This window comes from Sturnus vulgaris, chromosome 34, assembly GCF_052056855.1.
Source record: "Sturnus vulgaris isolate bStuVul1 chromosome 34, bStuVul1.hap1, whole genome shotgun sequence".
NCBI classification, from domain to species: Eukaryota; Metazoa; Chordata; class Aves; order Passeriformes; family Sturnidae; genus Sturnus; species Sturnus vulgaris.
In genome coordinates this window covers 774,496-792,419 of record NC_142276.1, presented here as the reverse complement: position 1 = coordinate 792,419, position 17,924 = coordinate 774,496, and the positions used below count along the sequence as shown (strand labels likewise).

The 17,924-nt window shown below is 63.2% G+C and overlaps 1 protein-coding gene across 1 annotated transcript in view; it reads right to left on the bottom strand.

Annotated features, from left to right (window-relative positions):
* Nucleotides 1–533: 533 nt before the first annotated feature.
* Nucleotides 534–17,924, bottom strand: part of CACNA1F (calcium voltage-gated channel subunit alpha1 F) — a 30,526-nt gene continuing 13,135 nt past the window's right edge. The window contains 33 exon segments of the mRNA XM_088155028.1: nucleotides 534–2,259; nucleotides 2,607–2,843; nucleotides 2,951–3,063; nucleotides 3,549–3,691; nucleotides 3,891–4,031; nucleotides 4,116–4,252; nucleotides 4,409–4,519; nucleotides 4,629–4,759; nucleotides 4,834–4,935; nucleotides 5,040–5,142; nucleotides 5,253–5,349; nucleotides 5,432–5,559; nucleotides 5,674–5,833; nucleotides 6,372–6,463; nucleotides 6,550–6,615; nucleotides 6,728–6,856; nucleotides 7,398–7,481; nucleotides 7,957–8,067; nucleotides 8,158–8,316; nucleotides 8,820–9,021; nucleotides 9,102–9,248; nucleotides 9,622–9,674; nucleotides 9,771–9,878; nucleotides 10,805–10,892; nucleotides 11,354–11,460; nucleotides 12,294–12,353; nucleotides 13,493–13,622; nucleotides 14,183–14,304; nucleotides 14,918–14,962; nucleotides 15,039–15,120; nucleotides 15,250–15,331; nucleotides 15,987–16,107; nucleotides 16,594–16,801. Coding sequence (XP_088011154.1) covers nucleotides 2,017–2,259; nucleotides 2,607–2,843; nucleotides 2,951–3,063; nucleotides 3,549–3,691; nucleotides 3,891–4,031; nucleotides 4,116–4,252; nucleotides 4,409–4,519; nucleotides 4,629–4,759; nucleotides 4,834–4,935; nucleotides 5,040–5,142; nucleotides 5,253–5,349; nucleotides 5,432–5,559; nucleotides 5,674–5,833; nucleotides 6,372–6,463; nucleotides 6,550–6,615; nucleotides 6,728–6,856; nucleotides 7,398–7,481; nucleotides 7,957–8,067; nucleotides 8,158–8,316; nucleotides 8,820–9,021; nucleotides 9,102–9,248; nucleotides 9,622–9,674; nucleotides 9,771–9,878; nucleotides 10,805–10,892; nucleotides 11,354–11,460; nucleotides 12,294–12,353; nucleotides 13,493–13,622; nucleotides 14,183–14,304; nucleotides 14,918–14,962; nucleotides 15,039–15,120; nucleotides 15,250–15,331; nucleotides 15,987–16,107; nucleotides 16,594–16,801 — 4,042 coding nt within the window. The 3' untranslated portion in view covers nucleotides 534–2,016.

Genomic DNA, 17,924 nt, shown 5'->3' with positions numbered 1-17,924 from the left:
GATGTGACATATTCGTTCATGAGATAAAACCCAATTCTGTGAGGTAAAATTGACCTTCCTGAGGTAAAAACCCACTTGTCTGAGGTAAAATGCCCTTTTCGTGAAAAGAATAATTTTTTTTTTATGAGGTAAAACCTTCTTTAGGTGAGTTGAATTTTACATTTCTGAGGCAAAAATGTGTCCCCCTCAAGATTTAAAGTTTTTCCTGTGCTAAAACTCACTTCCACGAGGTAAAACGTGTCCCTTTCTTGAGGTCAACTCCTCATTTATGAGGTAGAATTCACTTTACCTGAGATAAAAAATTCATTTACTGATGTACAATCCTCACTTTCATGAGGTAAAACCCTTTTCAGTGACGTAAAATTTCCATTTTCTGAGGTAAAATTTCCATTTTCTGAGGAAAAATTCCCATTTTTTGAGGTCAAGTCCCAATTTCCTGAGGGTACAAATGCTTTTTTTCCTAAGGTAAAACCCTTTTCCGTGTGGTAAAATTTACTTTTCTTGTGGGAAAATCCATTTTGTGGACCCCTGATTTAAAATCCCCCTTTCTGAGCTGTGAAATGTTCTTTCATGAGGTAAAATCCTCTTTTTTGAGGCAAAATTTATTTTTCCTTGGGTAAAAAAAAAAAAAAAACAACTTTTCTGAGGTAAAATTCCCCTCTTTGAGGTGAAAAATGCTCTTTCCTGCAGTTTAACTCTGTTTCATGGGGTAAATTTTATTTTTCCTTTCTTTAGATAAAACCCTGAGGTAAAATTTACCTTTCCTGAGGTGACAAAATCCTTTTTCCTGATGTAAAAATCTCCCTCTTTTTCTTTTTTTTTTTTTTTACATAACTCCCTAATTTTTCTAAATTGATGCAAAATCCCTTTTTTTTTTTGAGTGAAAAAGTCCTTTTTGAGGGAAAAGCGCTTGGTTTTTGGATATGTGTGGGTTTTTGGAGGAAAACTTTTTGAAATAAATTCATTTTTTCCTGAGGGAAAAACTCTTTTTCTGTTGATGCTCCCCCCTCAAGGCAAATCTTTTCCACACCAAAAAAAAATCCTTTTTTTTTTTGAGGTAAATCCTTTTTTAGAGGAACCCTCCCTTTCCCTGAGGAAAACACAGTTCGATTATTTTGAAGCAAAACACATTTTTCGCTTTTGAGTAAAAACTTTCTTTTTTTTTTTTTTTTGAGCTCAATACCCCTTTCCCTGAGGGAAAAAAAAAAAAACCAACAAAAAACTTTTCTTCAGGGAAAAAAAAAAAAACCAAACCCATCCCTGAGACAAATATCCCATTTCCAGAGGAAATCCCTCCTCGTGTGAGGAAAAAAAAAAAAAAAAAAATTTAAATCTTTATGATAAAAATCCCTTTTTTTTTTTCCTGAGGTAACATCGCCCCCACGCGGGCCGGTGCCGGGTTCTAGAGCCGGCCTGGCTGGGCTGGGTTCTAGAGCCGGGTTTGGGTTCTAGAGCCGAGCAGGTTTTTAAAGCCAGGTTGGCAATGCTGGGTTCTAGAGCCGGCCTGGCTGGGCTGGGTTCTAGAGCCGGCTGGGCTGGTTTTTAAAGCCAGCCTGGCTGAGCTGGGTTCTAGATCCAGGTTGGCAAAGCTGGGTTCTAGAGCCGGGCGGGCGGTCCTGGGTTCTAGAACCGGCCCACCTGGCCCCCGTGGTGCCGGGTTCTATATCCCCGGGGTGCCGAGTTCTAGACCCCCGTGGTGCCGGGTTCTAGATCCCGGTGTACCCCCGCGGTGCCGGGTTCTAGATCCCCGTTGTAGCCCGCTCTAGGTCCCCGCGGTGGCCGGGTTATAGACCCCCGTAGTCTCGGGTTCTAGATCCCCGTTGTACCCCGCTCTAGACCCCGGCGGTGCCGGGTTCTAGACCCCCGGGGGTGCCGGGTTCTAGATCCCGTTGTACCCCGCTCTTGACCCCCACGGTGCCGGGTTCTAGATCCCGTTGTACCCCGCTCTTGACCCCCACGGTGCCGGGTTCTAGATCCCCGTTGTACCCCGCTCTAGACCCCCGGGGGTGCCGGGTTCTAGACCCCGCCCCAGCCCATCTCGTCGGCCAGCTCGTCCTCGGCCGGCGGCCTCAGCGGTTCCTCGTCGCTGTAGACGGCGGGCGCAGGGGCGGGCGGGGCGCGGCGCCGGGTCAGCAGGTCGGCGGCCGCGCTCTCCATCTCGTCCATCGTCATGTCGCACGCGTCCGCGATCTCGCGCTTGGCCACGGCCACGAACTTGGGGTCGCGGGCGAACAGCCCGAGCCCCTCGGAGATCAGCACCTGATGGGTGTGGGTAGGGGGGGAGGCGCTGGTCTGTGTCCCCTCCACCCCCCGCCCCGTGTCCCTGTCCTGACTCACGGCCTCCTCCACCAGGCTGGCAACCAAGCAGTGTCCCCCCCATGGCCCCCCATCATGTCCCCTCACTCATGTCCCCCACCAGGCTGGCAACCAAGCATTGTCACCCCATGTCCCCCCCATCCTGTCCCCCACTCATGTCCCCCACCAGGCTAGCAACCAAGCAGTGTCCCCCCCATGGCCCCCCATCATGTCCCCTCACTCATGTCCCCCACCAGGCTGGTAACCAAGCACTGTCACCCCCATGTCCCCCCATCCTGTCCCCCACTCACGGCCTCCACCAGGCTGTCGGCCGAGCCTCGGGCCAGGGCATCGTGGGGCCCGCAGGGTCGCAGTCGCAGCGGCGCGGGGGGGAACCAGCGGTTCAGGGGGGGCAGGCTGCCCCCCGCCCCCGCCGCCGGAGCCCCCTCCACCAGGATGAGCGGCGCGTACAGAACGTGCCCGCGGGCCGGGGCCGCCCAGGCCTGCGAGGAGCCCCCCAGGCGCCACGTCTCGGAGCTGCCGTAGCCCTGGGTGGGGGGCGGCAGGGGGTCAGTGCGGGGGTGACAGTGGCAGAGGGTGACACCGGCAGTGTCACCCCCCACCCCCTGTCTGCCTGCCCCACCTCCAGCCGTACCTGCGGGCGGGCGGGGCCCGGCGGGCCCGAGGGGTTGTAGGTGCCCGGGATGGGCTCGTCCTCGCAGCTACCCTGGCGCCGCAGGCACTGGATGGTGAACGACGGCTTCCGACCTGGGGGGCAGCAGGGAGGGTCAGCGGCCTCGAGGGACCCTCGGGGAAACCGGGCAGGGTCAGCCCCTGAGCCAGGGACCCTTCGGAAACCGGGCAGGGTCACCCTCTCAGCCGGGGACCCTCCGGGCTACCGGGGGCACTGGGCAGGGTCGCTTCCCCGGGCAGAGTCACCTCCTCAGCCAGGGACCCTCGGGAGCACCGGGCAGGAGCCCTTTGGGGCTATCGGAGGGCACCGGGCAGAGTCACCCCCGGCTCTAGGAACCCTCCGGGCCACCTGGGGGCACGGGGAGGGGTCACCCCCACCCATCAGGGACCCTCCCCATCGGCCACGGACCCTCCGGGGCACCACGGAGGTCATCTCCCCCCGCCATCAGCCCCAGGGACCTTCCTGGGCTACCGGGGAACCGCCCCGGGCTACGGGGAGGGTCTCACTGGAGGCCCCGGGCCCTCCCTAGCCCCCCGCCCGTCCCCCGGCCCCGCCGTACCCGCGGGGGTGGGCGGCAGGAGCCGGCGCCGTTTCAGCTGCTGCCCCTCTCGAGCTCCGCTGCCGAGCGCGAAGTGCCGGGGGGGCAGCGGCAGCGACCCCCCCCGGGGCAGCTCCGCCGCCCAGCGCGGGGGTCCCGGTGCCCTGGTGGGGAGGGGGAACAAGGAGGGTCAGTCCGGGCCGGGGACACCCCCTGGGACACCTCCCTCAGGAAACCGCCCCCTCCCCACTTACACCCTGGCGCGGGGACAGCGTCAGGGCTGACGGGACCCCCTCCCCAGCTAAAGGGACCCCTCCAGATGTGGTTCCCCCCCCCCTTCCAGGGTCTCGGGGGTCGCGGTACCTGTCCCCGGCCCAGCGGTGCCGGAGCGGTGCCGAACTCTCCAGCTCCTCGTCGTGGCTGACATCCCCCGCGTCCCCTCCCGGCTCCTCCGCCTCCTCCGCGGGGGCTTCCTCGTCCTGGTCCCCGCCCTCGGATCGCCGCCTGCGCACAGAGCCATGGGGCAACCCCCCCGTCCTGCCCGGCGAGCCCCCGCCCCGTGCCCAGGTGTCCCCAGCGCCCCCGTACCTGCCGCCAGGGCGGGGGGCTCCCCCGTGGGAGGGGGGCGCGGGTTCCTCTCCTTCGGTGGGAGCGGGGCTGGGGACGGGGGGCGGCTCCGAGAGCAGGGGGGAGCCGGGGGCGGAGCCGTACAGCGTCTCGGGGGCCTGCGGAGAGAGGAGGGGTCGGTGGGCGTGGCCACGGCACAGGTATGGACATTGGGTGTGGATTTTGGACAGGTGCGGTCGGTGGGTGTGATGATGTGACAGGTGTGGCCGGTGGGCGTGGCCATGGGACAGGTGTGCTGGGTGGGCGTGGCTCACGGCATAGGTGAGTGGCTCCTCCGAAGGGGCGTCCCCGCCCTCGTCCCCCTCCAGGTCACTCAGTGCCCGGCGCATCTCAGGGCCCAGCGCCTGCAGCGTCTGCAGCCCGGCCTGGGGGGACACAGGAGGGTCAGAGGGTGACACGTGGTGACACACACCTGGTGACACACACCTGGTGACACCCGGGACCCCCCCAGCCCCGCCCAGGGGGGTGTCGCACCTGCAGCGCGCACTCATTGCTGGGGCCCGCGCTGGCGCCCAGCATCCCCCGCTCCTTCCGCCGCCGGAACTTGCGGAAATAGTCCTGGATCAGGAAAGTGGCGTAGAACTTCCCGACGGTGACCTCCTCCTCTGGGGACGCACAGAGGGTCAGGGGACAGCTGGGGGTCTGCGGGGACAGGGGAGGGGACACGGCTGTCACACACCCTCGGGCGGGGGGATGACCTCGTCCAGAAGTTTTGGCTTCGTCCTCTTCCAAATCTTCTTCACCACGGCCCGAAGCTCCTTGTTGGCCACGTCCAGGTTCCCTGCGAGGTGGGGACACAGCGGGGGGGGGGGGACACACAGCCGTGATTGTCACCCCCCTGCTGTCCCCTGTCCCCCCCCACCCCGGTCCCTCCCAGCTCCCAACCTTCCGTCTTGATCTTGAGGGAGGTGCGGACCAGAGCGAAGAGCGTCGCGTTGAAGGTGACGGTGCCGTCCGAGTTGAGGGGCATGTTCATGGCCACCAGGCGCTGGCCAGGGGACACGAGGAGGGGGGGGGGTAAATCGAGGTGGGTCCACCCCCCCAGGATCACCCCAAATCCCCCCAGGACTTCCCCCCCCCCCCCCAGAACCCTCAGACCTTGCAGGCCACGCGGTGTGGGCAGAGCTTCCCAAAGCCCAGCGGGGGCTGGATCCGGCGCAGCAGCGTCACCACGTCCAGGTGCTTGATGCGACCCCTGGGGAGGGGGGACAGGGGGTCACGGGTGCTCTGGACACCTGGACCCCCCCCCAGATGGGGACAAGGGGACAGTTACCCACTTGGCTGCGGGGTCGTACTCGGACCACACGCGCTTGAACTCGTCCAGGTGGTGCGGGCCCAGGATGGACCAGTCGCGCGTCAGGTAATCGAAGTTGTCCATGATCACAGCCACGAACAGGTTGATGATCTGGGGGAGGGTCAAGGAGGGCTCAGGATGCCCGTGGGGGTCCTGAGGGCTGTGGGGCAGTGCTGTGGGGCAGTGCTGTGGGGCAGTGCTGTGGGGCAGGACGCCGTGTCTCACCAGGAAGGCGCAGAGCATGAAGAAGCTGATGAAGTAGGCGATGGCGAAGTTGCTGCCGCAGGTGAACTCCTCCCCTGGGCCCGCGTCCGACTCGGGGTCGCAGCGTTTGCCCGGCAGGCTGGCCAGCATGATCTCCTGCCACGCCTCCCCCGTGGCACACCTGCACCCCAGGGGACACACCTGTACCCCTATGGGACACACCTGTACCCCTATGGGACACACCTGTACCCCTATGGGGCACACCTGTACCCCTATGGGGCACACCTGTACCTCTATGGGACACACCTGTACCCCTGTGACACACCTGTACCCCAGGGGACACATCTGTACCCCTATGGGACACATCTGTACCCCAGGGGACACACCTGTACCCCTATGGGACACACCTGTACCCCTACTGGGACACACCTGTACCCCTGTGACACACCTGTACCCCAGGGGACACACCTGTACCCCTATGGGACACACCTGTACCCCTATGGGGCACACCTGTACCTCCATGGCACACCTGTACCCCTACTGGGCACACCTGTACCCCATGGGACACACCTGTACCCCTATGGGACACACCTGTACCCCTACTGGGCACACCTGTAACCCCCCCTTCATGATTCACTGAGAGGAAGCTCCAAAGTCCCATGGGAAGCCCAGAGCCCCCCAGGACCCCCCCAGATCCCCCCCAGAGCCCCCAGCCCCACCTGAAGAGCAGCAGCACGGCCTGGGGGAAGGTCTGGAAGTTGTTGTTGCGGTTGATCTGGGTCCCGTCCTGCAGAGCCACCTTCCCGAAGGTCTGGGGGGGACAGAGCGGGCCTGGGTGGCTCACAGGACACCACCCCCCACCCCCCGGGACCCCTCACACCCCCCAGGACCCCTCACCTGCATCCCAATGACGGCGTAGATGAAGAAGATCATGGCGATGAGCAGAGCGACATAGGGCAGGGCCTGGGGACAGAGCGGGGGGGGTGAGGGGGGTGCTGTCCCCTCCCCTCCCTGTCCCCCGTGTCCCCCACCGTGTCCCCTCCCCTCCCTGTCCCCCGTGTCCCCCTCACCCCACCTGGAAGGATTTGACGAAGGTCCAGAGCAGGGTGCGGATGCCCTCGCCCTTGGAGAGCAGCTTCACCAGGCGCATGACGCGGAAGAGGCGGAAGAAGGTGATGGAGATGCGGGAGCTGTCCTCTGAGCTCTGCGGGGAGAGGGGGGTCAGGGGCACCCCAAAAATCCTGCACGGCCCCCCCGAGAAACACCCCCCAAGCTGGGGACACCTCCCCGTACCTCACCGACGTGCCCCCCGTTCTGTGACAGGCAGGTGGAGATGATGGAGATGGAAATTTTGGAGATGATGGAGATGGAGATGATGGAGATGGAGGTGATGGAGATGGAGGTGATGGAGATGGATGGAAATGGAAATTATGGAAATTTTGGAGATGGAAATGTTGGAGATGATGGAGATGGACATGATGGAGATGGAGGTGATGGAGGTGATGGAGATGGAGGAGATGATGGAGATTACAGACATGGAGATCATGGAGATGGAGGTGATGGAGATCATGGAGATAGAGATGATAGAAATGGAGGAGATGATGGAGATTACAGACATGGAGATGATGGAGATGGAGGAGATGGAGACAGACAGACGGACATGGTCAAGGGGAGACCCAGACACCCAGGACCACCCCAAAACACGAACCTCCCCCAAGCCAGGGGACAAGGGGAGGGTGACTCACGTTGACCTCGGTGACAGCGATGTCCACCACGCTGCCCACCACGATGAGGGCGTCAAAGGTGTTCCAGGCGTCACAGAAATAATGCTGGGGGCAGAGGAGGTGGTGGGGACCCCCCGTGCTGTCACCTCCCACCCTTGTGTCACCCCCTACCTTCTGTGACCCCTCTGTGACAGCCCCCCCCACCTTGTGCCACCCCCCCGTGACACCCCCCGCCCTGTGTCACCCCCAGTGTGACAGCCCCCCCACCTTGTGTCACACCCCTGTGTCACCTCCCCGCCCTGTGTCACCCCCTGTGTCCCCCCCGTGTCACCTCCCCTATGTCACCCCCCTGTGTCACCCGTGTCCCCCCTGTGTCCCCCTGTGTTCCCCCCCCGTCCCCCCCGTGTCCCCCCGTGTCACCCCCCCGTGTCCCCCCTGTGCCACCCCCCTTGTCCCCCCCGTGTCCCCCCCGTGTTTCCCCCCCGTGTCCCCCCCCCGTGTCCCCCCGTGTCCCCCCGTGTCACCCCCCGTGTCCCCCCTGTGCCACCCCCCGTGTCCCCCCCGTGTCCCCGGGCCGTACCCGCGGTTTGAAGGCGATGATCTTGAGCACCATCTCCACGGTGAAGAGCCCCGTGAACACCATGTTCAGCAGGTCCATCACGTAATTGAAGGGCTTGGACTGCTCGTAGTGCTGGGAGAGGGGGACACGGGGCTCTGGCACTGTCCCCTGTGTGACCCCCGTGTGTCCCCCCGCCAGGTGAGCCCCCAGGTGAGCGCTCACCTGCACGGCCAGCGCGATGGTGTTGAGCAGGATGAGGACGAACATGATGTACTCGAAGGCGGTGGAGTTGACCATGGCCCACACGCGGTACTGGGTGCGGTTCTTGGGGATGTAACGGCGCAGGGGCTGCGCCTTCAGCGCGTACTCCACACACTGCCGCTGTGGGGACAGCGTGGGGACACGGGGACAGTGTGGGGACACGGGGACAGCGTGGGGACACGGGGACACCACTGCCACCTCACTGCCACTACACACACTGCCGCTGCGGGGACAGCGTGGGGACAGCGTGGGGACACGGGGACAGCGTGGGGACACGGCCACCTCACTGCCACCTCACTGCCACAACACACAATGCCGCTGCGGGGACACGGGGACACCGCAGAGCCACATGGACACAGGAACACCACAGGGTCATGGGGACACTATAGGGTGATGGGGACATCATAGGACCACGGGGACACCGCAGAGCCAAGGGGACACCACAGAGCCATGGGGACACCACAGAGCCATGGGGACACCATAGGACCAAGGGGACACCGCAGAGCCGAGGGGACACCGCAGAACCGAGGGGACACCGCAGGGCTATGGGGACACCGCAGCGCCATGGGGACACCGCAGCGCCATGGGGACACCGCAGCGCCAGGGCCCCCCCGTGGCCACACCTGGTTCTTGTCGAGCTCGCAGTTGCGGTACTCGCTCTCGCCCTGCGCGCGGAAGGTGATGATGACGAAGCCCACGAAGATGTTCATCATGAAGAAGGCGATGACGATGATGTAGACGATGAAGAAGATGGAGATCTCCACACGGTAATTGTAGATGGGCCCCTGGTTCTCGGCGTTGGCGTCGATGGCCTTGTAGAGCAGCCTGGGGGAGGGGGGGGACGCGGTGCTGGGGGTGTCCCCACGGGGGGTGGCAGTGTCCCCGTCCCTCCCCCGGGGACTCACGCGGGCCACCCCTCGAAGGTGGACACGGTGAACAGAGCCATCATCCCCGCCAGGACGTTGTCAAAGTTGAAGTCGCTGTTGAGCCAGAGGCGCTCCCGCACCGACGGGTGGGACACGTCGCCGTCCTTGTACACCAGGAATGTCCCCCTGCCACGGGGACACGGGGACAGCGATGGTGAGACCCCAATGGGACACTGCCACCACTGAGGGGTGGGGGACAATCCCATCTTTGTACACCAGGAATGTCCCCCTGGGATGGGGACAGCGATGGTGAGACCCCCCTGGACACTGCCACCACTGAGGGGTGGGACAATCCCCGTCCTTGTACACCAGGAATGTCCCCCTGGGATGGGGACACGGGGACAGCGATGGTGAGACCCCAATGGGACACTGCCACCAGCGAGGGGGTGGGACACCATGGGGACACCTCCTGAGGGTCAGGATTTGAGGTGCAGGGGTCGGTTTGGGGTGTGGGGACATTTTTGGGGGTGTGGGGACATTTTTTGGGGGTGACACTCACTTGCACTCTCCTGGAGTGTGCTTGGCCTCGTCAGTGCAGCTGTAGAACTTGCCCTGGGGGGGGGACCGGGGGGTCAGGGGGACCCTTCAGGGGGGTGGGGACCCCTCAGGAGGGTCAGGGGACATCTCCGGGAGGGGTGGGGACCCCACCTTGAAGAGCTGCACCCCGATGCAGGCGAACATGAACTGCAGCAGCGTGGTGACGATCATGATGTTGCCGATGGTGCGGATGGCCACGAACACGCACTGCACCACGTGCTGGGGACAGCGACAGCGACAGGGACAGTGCCACCGGGGTAGGGACAGCGACAGGGTCACCAGGGCACGGGGACAGGGACAGTGTCACCGGCATAGGGACAGCGACAGTGTCACCGGGGCACGGGGACAGCGACAGTGTCACCGGGATAGGGACAGCGACAGGGTCACCGGGACAGCGACAGCGCCACCGGCATAGGGACAGCGACAGTGTCACCGAGTAGGGACAGCGACAGTGTCACCGGGATAGGGGCACCGACAGGGTCACCGGGGCACGGGGACAGGGACAGTGCCACCGGGACAGGGACAGCGACAGTGTCACCGGGGCACGGGGACAGGGACACGGACAGGGACAGTGCCACCAGGGCACGGGGACAAGGGACAACGTCACCAGGGCACGGGGACAGCGGTGTCACCACTAGGGCACAGGGACACGGACAGGGACAGTGTCACCAGGGCACGGGGACAGCGGTGTCACCACTAGGGCACAGGGACACGGACAGGGACAGTGTCACCAGGGCACGGGGACAACAACGGACACTGGGGACCCCAGGACATGGGGACAAGGACAGGGGGACACTGGGGCACGGGAACGAGTGGGGCACTGAGGCCACTGTGTGCTGGGGACACGGGTGACACTGCTGCCTGAGACACTGGGGACACGGGGACAATGGGGACCCCATGGCACGCTGGGCCACTCCCAGTTCCACCAGTACAGCCCCCAGTGGCGCTCCCAGTGCTCCCAGTGTTGAGCCTGTCCCCTCCCAGTGCTCCCAGTCCCTCCCAGTGCTCCCAGTCCCTCCCAGTACTCCCAGTGCTCCCAGTCCCTCCCAGTACTCACAGTGCTCCCAGTCCCTCCCAGTTCTCCCAGTTTCTCCCAGTCTCTCCCAGTCCCTCCCAGTCTCTCCCAGTCCCTCCCAGTTGCCCACCTTGAGGCCCTTGGCCCGGTTGATGGCTCGCAGTGGCCTCAGGACCCGCAGGACCCGCAGGATCTTCACCACTGAGATGGCGCTGGAGCTGCCGAGGGACACACCAGTGCTCCCAGTAACGCCCCCCAGTGCTCCCAGTAACGCCCCCCAGTGCTCCCAGTAACGCCCCCAGTGCTCCCAGTAACGCCCCCAGTGCCTCCAGCAGCACTTCCACTGTTTTCTACTGTCCCCAGCAACGGCCCCAGTGCCTCCAGTGACATTCCTTGTCCCATCCCAGTCCCCCCAGTGCCCCCAGTATTCACCCTGTCCCCTCCCAGTGCTCCCAGTGTTGAGTCTGTCCCCTCCCAGTGCTCCCAGTGTTGACCATGTCCCCTCCCAGTGTCCCCCAGTGCCCCCAGTGGCACTCCCAGTGATCCCAGTGTTGACCCTGTCCCCTCCCAGTGCTCCCCAATGCCCCCAGTGGCCCTCCCAGTGCTCCCAGTGTTGACCCTGTCCCCTCCCAGTGCTCCCCAGTGCCCCCAGCGGCGCTCCCAGTTGCCCCCAGCTCACTGCATGCCGAAGGAGATGAGGGAGACGCCGACCACCAGCACGTCCAGGAGGTTGAACCAGTTTCGGAGGAAGGAGCCTTTGTGCAGGAAGCCGCCGAACACCGTCATCTGTGCGAGGGTGGGAGCACCAAAGTGGGGACACCCCAAAACCCTGGGAGCCCCTTCCCAAAGCCTGGGAATCCTGAAAACCCTGGGAATCCCCTCCCAAAACCCCGGGAATCCTGAAAATCCTGGGAACCCCCACCCCAAACTCCGGGAACTCCCCCAAAAACCCTGGGAACCCCCCAAAAACCCCGGGAATCCTGAAAATCCTGGGAACCCCCACCCCAAACTCCGGGAACCCCCCAAAACCCCGGGAATCCCTTCCCAAAACCCTGGGAATCCACTTCCAAAACCCTGGGAATCCCCAAAAACCCCGGGAATCCTGAAAACCCCGTGAGCCCCTTCCCAAAACCCCGGGAATCCTGAAAATCCTGGGAACCCCCACCCCAAACTCCGGGAACCCCCAAACACCCCGGGAACCCCTTCCCAAAACCCTGGGAATCCCCAAAAACCCCGGGAATCCCCTCCCAAAACCCTGGGAATCCTGAAAACCCTGGGAACTCCTTCCCAAAACCCTGGCAGCCCTCCACCCCAAACCCCGAGACCCCCCCCACACCCTGTAAAACCCCCACCCCAAACTCTGGGAATCCCCCAAAACCCTGGGAACCCCAAATCCTGAAAATCCTCACCCCAAAACCCCAGGAACGCCCCAAAACCCTGGGAACCCTCCACCCCAAACCCTGGGAACCCCCTCCCCCAAACCCTAGGAATCCTCCCAAACCCCAAGAACCCTCTCTCAAAACCCTGGGAACCCCCCCAAGCCCTGGGAACCCCCCAAAAATCCTGGGGACACCCCCAAAAATCCTGGGGACACCCCAAAACCCTGAACCCCCCCGTACCTTGAGCAGGATCTCCACGGTGAAGATGGAGGTGAAGGCGTAGTCGAAGTAGCCCAGGATCTGCAGGGTGGGGTGGGGAGGGGGCAACGGGGTGACCCCCACCCCCCTCAAACCCCCCCCGGACACCCCCAACCTCCTGGACCCCCCCAAACATCCCCAGATTCCCCAAAGCCCCTCCTTGCCCTTCCCAGCCCCACACACATTTCTGCCCCCCCAGCTCCGGGTGAGCGGATCCCGAGTCCCGCGCGGGGTGAATCCCCCAGTCCATCCCAGTTCCCCCAGTGCATCCCAGTTCCCCCAGTCCATCCCAGTTCCCCCAGTCCATCCCAGTCCATCCCAGTTTCCCCAGTCCATCCCAGTTTCCCCAATTCCTCCCAGTTCCCCCAGTCCATCCCAGTTCCTCCAGTCCATCCCAGTTTCCCCAGTCCATCCCAGTTTCCCCAATTCCTCCCAGTTCCCCCAGTCCATCCCAGTTCCCCCGGTCCATCCCAGTTCCCCCAGTCCCTCCCAGTTCCCCCAGTCCATCCTAGTTTCCCCAGTCTCTCCCAGTTCCCCATTCCCTCCCAGTCCCTCCCAGTCCCCCCAGTCCATCCCAGTTTCCCCAATTCCTCTCAGTTCCCCCAGTCCTTCCCAGTCTATCCCAGTTCCCCCGGTCCATCCCAGTTCCCCCAGTCCCTCCCAGTTTCCCCGGTCCCTCCCAGTTCCCCCAGTCCCTCCCAATTCCCCCAATTCCTCCCAATTTCCCCAGTCCCTCCCAGTTCCCCCAATTCCTCCCAGCCCCTCCCAGTCCCTCCAAGTTCCCCCAGTCTCTCCCAGTTTCCCCAGTCCCTCCCAGTTTCCCCAATCCCTCCCAATTCCTCCCAGTTCCCCCAGTCCTTCCCAGTCCCTCCCAATTCCCCCCAATCCATCCCAGTCCTTCCCAGTCCCTCCCAGTTCCCCCAGTCTCTCCCAGTCCCCCCAGTCCATCCCAGTCCCCCCAGTCCATCCCAGTTCCCTCAGTCCATCCCAATTCCCCCAGTCCATCCCAGTTTTCCCAATCCCTCCCAATTCCTCCCAGTCCCCCCAGTTCCTCTCAGTCCCCCCAGTCCCTCCCAATTCCCCCCAATCCATCCCAGTCCTTCCCAGTCCCTCCCAGTCCCCCCAGTCCATCCCAGTCCCCCCAGTCCCTCCCAGTTTCCCCAGTCCGCCCAGTAGCCCACGTGGTTGCGGGGCGAGTGGGCGCGCACGGGGTCCTCTGCGGCCAGGGAGATGCTGCTGAGGATGATGAAGACGAGGATGAGGTTGGTGAAGATGTGATGGTTGATCAGGGCGTGGCACTTCACCCGCAGCCTGCGCCGGGCACACGTCAGCTCCCAGTGCTCCCAGTGCTCCCAGTTTGTATCTCCAGTCCCAGTGCTCCCAGTGCTCCCAGTTCCCCCAGTTTGTCTTCAGTCCCAGTGCTCCCAGTCCCCCCAGTTTGTGTCTCCAGTCCCAGTCTTCCCAGTCCGCCCAGCCTTCCAGTTCTCCCAGCCCCTCCAGGACCCCAGTTCCCCATTCCCAGTGCTCCCAGTTTGTCCCCAGTTCCCCATTGTTCTCAGGGCCTCAGGTACCAGTGTCCCCAGTTCTCCCAGTGTCCCCAGTTCCCCCAATTCTCCCAGTGTCCCCAGTTCTCCCAGTATCCCCAGTTCCCCCAATTCTCCCAGTGTCCCCAGTTCCCCCAGTTCCCCCAGTGTCCCCAGTCCACCCAGTTCTCCCAGTTCCCCCAGTGTCCCCAGTTCTCCCAGTATCCCCAGTCCCCCCAGTGTCCCCAGTTCTCCCAGTCCCCTCAGTGTCCCCAGTCCCCCCAGTTCTCCCATTCCCCCCAGTCCCCCCAGTGTCCCCAGTCCCCCCAGTCCCCCCAGTTCACTCACGGGTTGGTGCTGCTCAGCACGAAGAAGGCGCTGCCCTCGGGGATCGGGGTCACCTTGGTTTTGGGGGCCTCCTCCAGGGACTCCAGCCGGGCCCTCCCCAGGCTGTCACCCTCCCCCCCGGCCTCCTCGTCCCCTGCAAGGGACCCCCGTGTCACCACTGTCACCTCCCCCCAGGGACCCCCGTGTCACCTCCCCCCAGGGACCCCCGTGTCACCCGTGTCACCTCCCAGGGACCCCCGTGTCACCTCCCTCCAGGGACCCCCGTGTCACCCGTGTCACCACTGTCACCCCCCCCAGGGACCCCCGTGTCACCACTGTCACCTCCCAGGGACCCCCGTGTCACCTCCCCAGGGACCCCCGTGTCACCCCCCCCCCCCCCCCCAGGGACCCCCGTGTCACCTCCCTCCAGGGACCCCCGTGTCACCACTGTCACCCCCCCCAGGGACCCCCGTGTCACCACTGTCACCTCCCAGGGACCCCCGTGTCACCTCCCAGGGACCCCCGTGTCACCCCCCCCCCCAGGGACCCCCGTGTCACCCGTGTCACCACTGTCACCCCCCCAGGGACCCCCGTGTCACCCGTGTCACCTCCCAGGGACCCCCGTGTCAACCCCCCCCCAGGGACCCCCGTGTCACCTCCCCAGGGACCCCCGTGTCACCACTGTCACCCCCCTCAGGGCGCTGCCACCCCCCAATGTCCCCAATGTCCGGGCAGGTGACACTCACCTTCCTCCACCTCCTCCTCCTCCTCCTCCTCTTCCTCCTGCTGCTCCCCCTCCACCTGAGGACGGGAGGGATGAGGGCGGGGCGCACTTGGGGGGCAGGGAGGGACCCCCAGGACCCCCCACTCAGGTCACTCCCCCCTTTTCGGGACCCCTCCTCACCTTCACAGCCACGTCCTGGCTCTCTGTCCCCGCTTCTGCCTCCCCGGCCTTGTCCCTGGGTTGGGGACAAGGGGGGGGCTCAGTGAGGGGGTCCCGGGGGTCGGGCACCCCCCGGGGGACCCAGGGACTGGGTGCTCCCCCCCACCCCATCACCCCAAAAAGGGTCCCGGGGCTCGGGGCTCACTTTTTGTCCCCCCCCGAGTTGATGTTGTCACCGTCGGCCAGGTTGTCCACGGCGATGGCCAAGAAGACGTTGAGGAGGATGTCTGAGGGGAGGGGGGGCTCACCAGTGCTCCCAGTATCCTCCCAGTATCCCCCCAGTATCCTCCCAGTGCTCCCACTCCTCCCCTGCCATTCCAAACCCCACTCTGTCCCTTCCCAGTTCCCCTGTGCTCCATTCCCAGTTCCCCAGCTCCCTGCTCCCAGTGCCCCCAGTGCTCCCAGTCCCTCCAGTGCCCCCAGTCCCTCCCAGTGCAGTGTTCCCAGTCCCTCCAGTGTCCCCAGTGCTTCCAGTCCTTCCCAGTGTTCCCAGTGTCCCCAGTGCCCCCAATGCTCCCAGTCCTCCCAGTGCCCCCTGTGCTCCCAGTGTCCCCAGTGCTCTCAGTGCCCCCAGTCCCTCCCAGTGCTCCCATTGCTCCCAGTGTTCCCAGTGCCCCCAGTGCTCCCAGTGCCCCCAGTGCTCCCAGTCTCTCCCAGTCCCTCCCAGTACTCCCATTGCTCCCAGTGCCCCCCGTGCTCCCAGTCCCTCCCAGTCTCTCCCAGTGCCCCCAGTCCCTCCCAGTGTTCCCAGTGTCCCCAGTGCTCCCAGTGCCCCCAGTCCCCCCAGTTTGTGTCTCCAGTCTCAGTCTTCCCAGTGCCCCCAGTGCTCCCAGTCCCTCCCAGTGCTCCCAGTCTCTCCCAGTGCTCCCAGTGCCCACGCACAGTTCCCGCAGATGAAGAGGATCACGAAGTAGACACAGACGAGCATCCCGGGGAACACGGGCCCGCCGTAGGCCATGATCCCATCGTACATCACCGCGTTCCAGTCCTCCCCCGTCAGGATCTGGGGCAGTTGGGGGTCCCCAAACACCAGGGGCACCCCAAAAACCTCAGTGCCACCCCCTCCCCAGTGCTCCCAGTAAACCCCTGCCTCCCCAGTTTGAGTGCACGGCGTCACCCCCAGAGCGGCTACAGGCTGGTGATGGGATGGTTTGAGGGGGGCTCGGGGGTTTTGGGGTCTCCCTGCAGGTTTAGGGGACCCATGAGAGTCAAGATCCCTCACAGGTGTTGGGATCTCTCTCAGCTTTTAGGGTCCCCCACGGGTTTGGGGTCTCCCATGGGTTTGGGGTCCCCCACGGGTTTGGGGTCTCCTACAGATTTTGGGTTTCCCCATAGTTTTGGGAATCTCCTCGTGGCCTTTCCCCCGCACATTTTGACGTCTCCCCAAAACTTTCAGAGCCTCCCGCGGGTTTCAGGGACACCCTGCAGGTTTTGGGGGGGGGGGGGTCTCCCTGTGGGATTTCAGGTGGTCCCGCAGCTCCCGGGGTACCTGGAACACGGTGAGCAGGGCCTGCGGGAAGGTGTCGAACGTGCTGCGCTTGGTCTGCGTCTCGTCGAAGCTGAAGCGGCCCCCGAAGAGCTGCATGCCCAGCAGGGCGAAGATGATGATGAAGAGGAAGAGCAGCAGCAGCAGGGAGGCGATGGATTTCATCGAGTTCAGCAGCGACCCCACCAGGTTGCTGAGAGATGCCCAGTGCCTGCGGGACACGGGGGTTACTGGGAGCACTGGGAGAACTGGGAAGGGCTGGATGGACAGTGCAGAGCCAACACCTGGAGGAGCTGGCCCAGACACTGGGGTTACTGGGAGCACTGGGAGAACTGGGAAGGGCTGGATGGACAGTGCAGAGCCAACATCTGAACATCTGGAGGAGCTGGGCCAGGGACTGGGGTTACTGGGAGCACTGGGAGCACTGGGAAGGGCTGGATGGACAGTGTAGAACCCACACCTGAACATTTGGAGGAGCTGGCCCAGGGACTGGGGTTACTGGGAGCACTGGGAGCACTGGATGGACAGTGCAGAGCCAACACTTGGAGGAGCTGAGCCAGGGACTGGGGTTACTGGGAGCACTGGGAGCACTGGGAAGGGCTGGATGGACACTGCAGAACCCACACCTGGAGGAGCTGGCCCAGGGACTGGGGTTACTGGGAGCACTGGGAAGAGGCCAGAGCCAACACCCAGTGCTGGGAGGTGTGGCAGCATTGGGGTGTCACCAATGGGGACATCACAGCATTAGGGCATCGCTGCTTTGGGACATCGGGGTGCCGTGGATTGGGGACATTTTGGGGTTGGGACATTTTGGGGTTGGGACATTGTGGGGTTGGGGTATTGGGGTGTTGGGATATTGGGGTGTCTCAGTGTTGGGGCACTGTCACGGTGTTTGGATGTCCTGGTGTTGGGGCACTGGGATGTCAGGACACAGCAGTGCCCTGGTGTTGGGGTGTCCTGGTGTTGGGGCACCAGGGTGTCCCGGTGTTGGGGTGTCAGGACACAGCACAGGAGTGTCCCGGTGTCGGGGTGTCCCGGTGTCGGGGTATCCCAGTGTTGGGGATGTCCTGGTGTCGGGATATCCCGGTATTGGGGTGTCCCGGTGTCGGGGTATCCCAGTGTATCCCAATGTCGGGATATCCCGGTATTGGGATGTCGCGGTGGTATCGTGATGTCCCGGTGTCGGGGTATCCCAGTATTGGGGTGTCCCGGTGTCGGGGTGTCCCGATATTGGGATATCCTGGTGGTATAGTGATGTCCCGCTGTCAGTGATTCCCAATGTCGGGATATCCCGGTATTGGGGTGTCCCGGTGTCAGGGTGTCCCGGTGTCGGG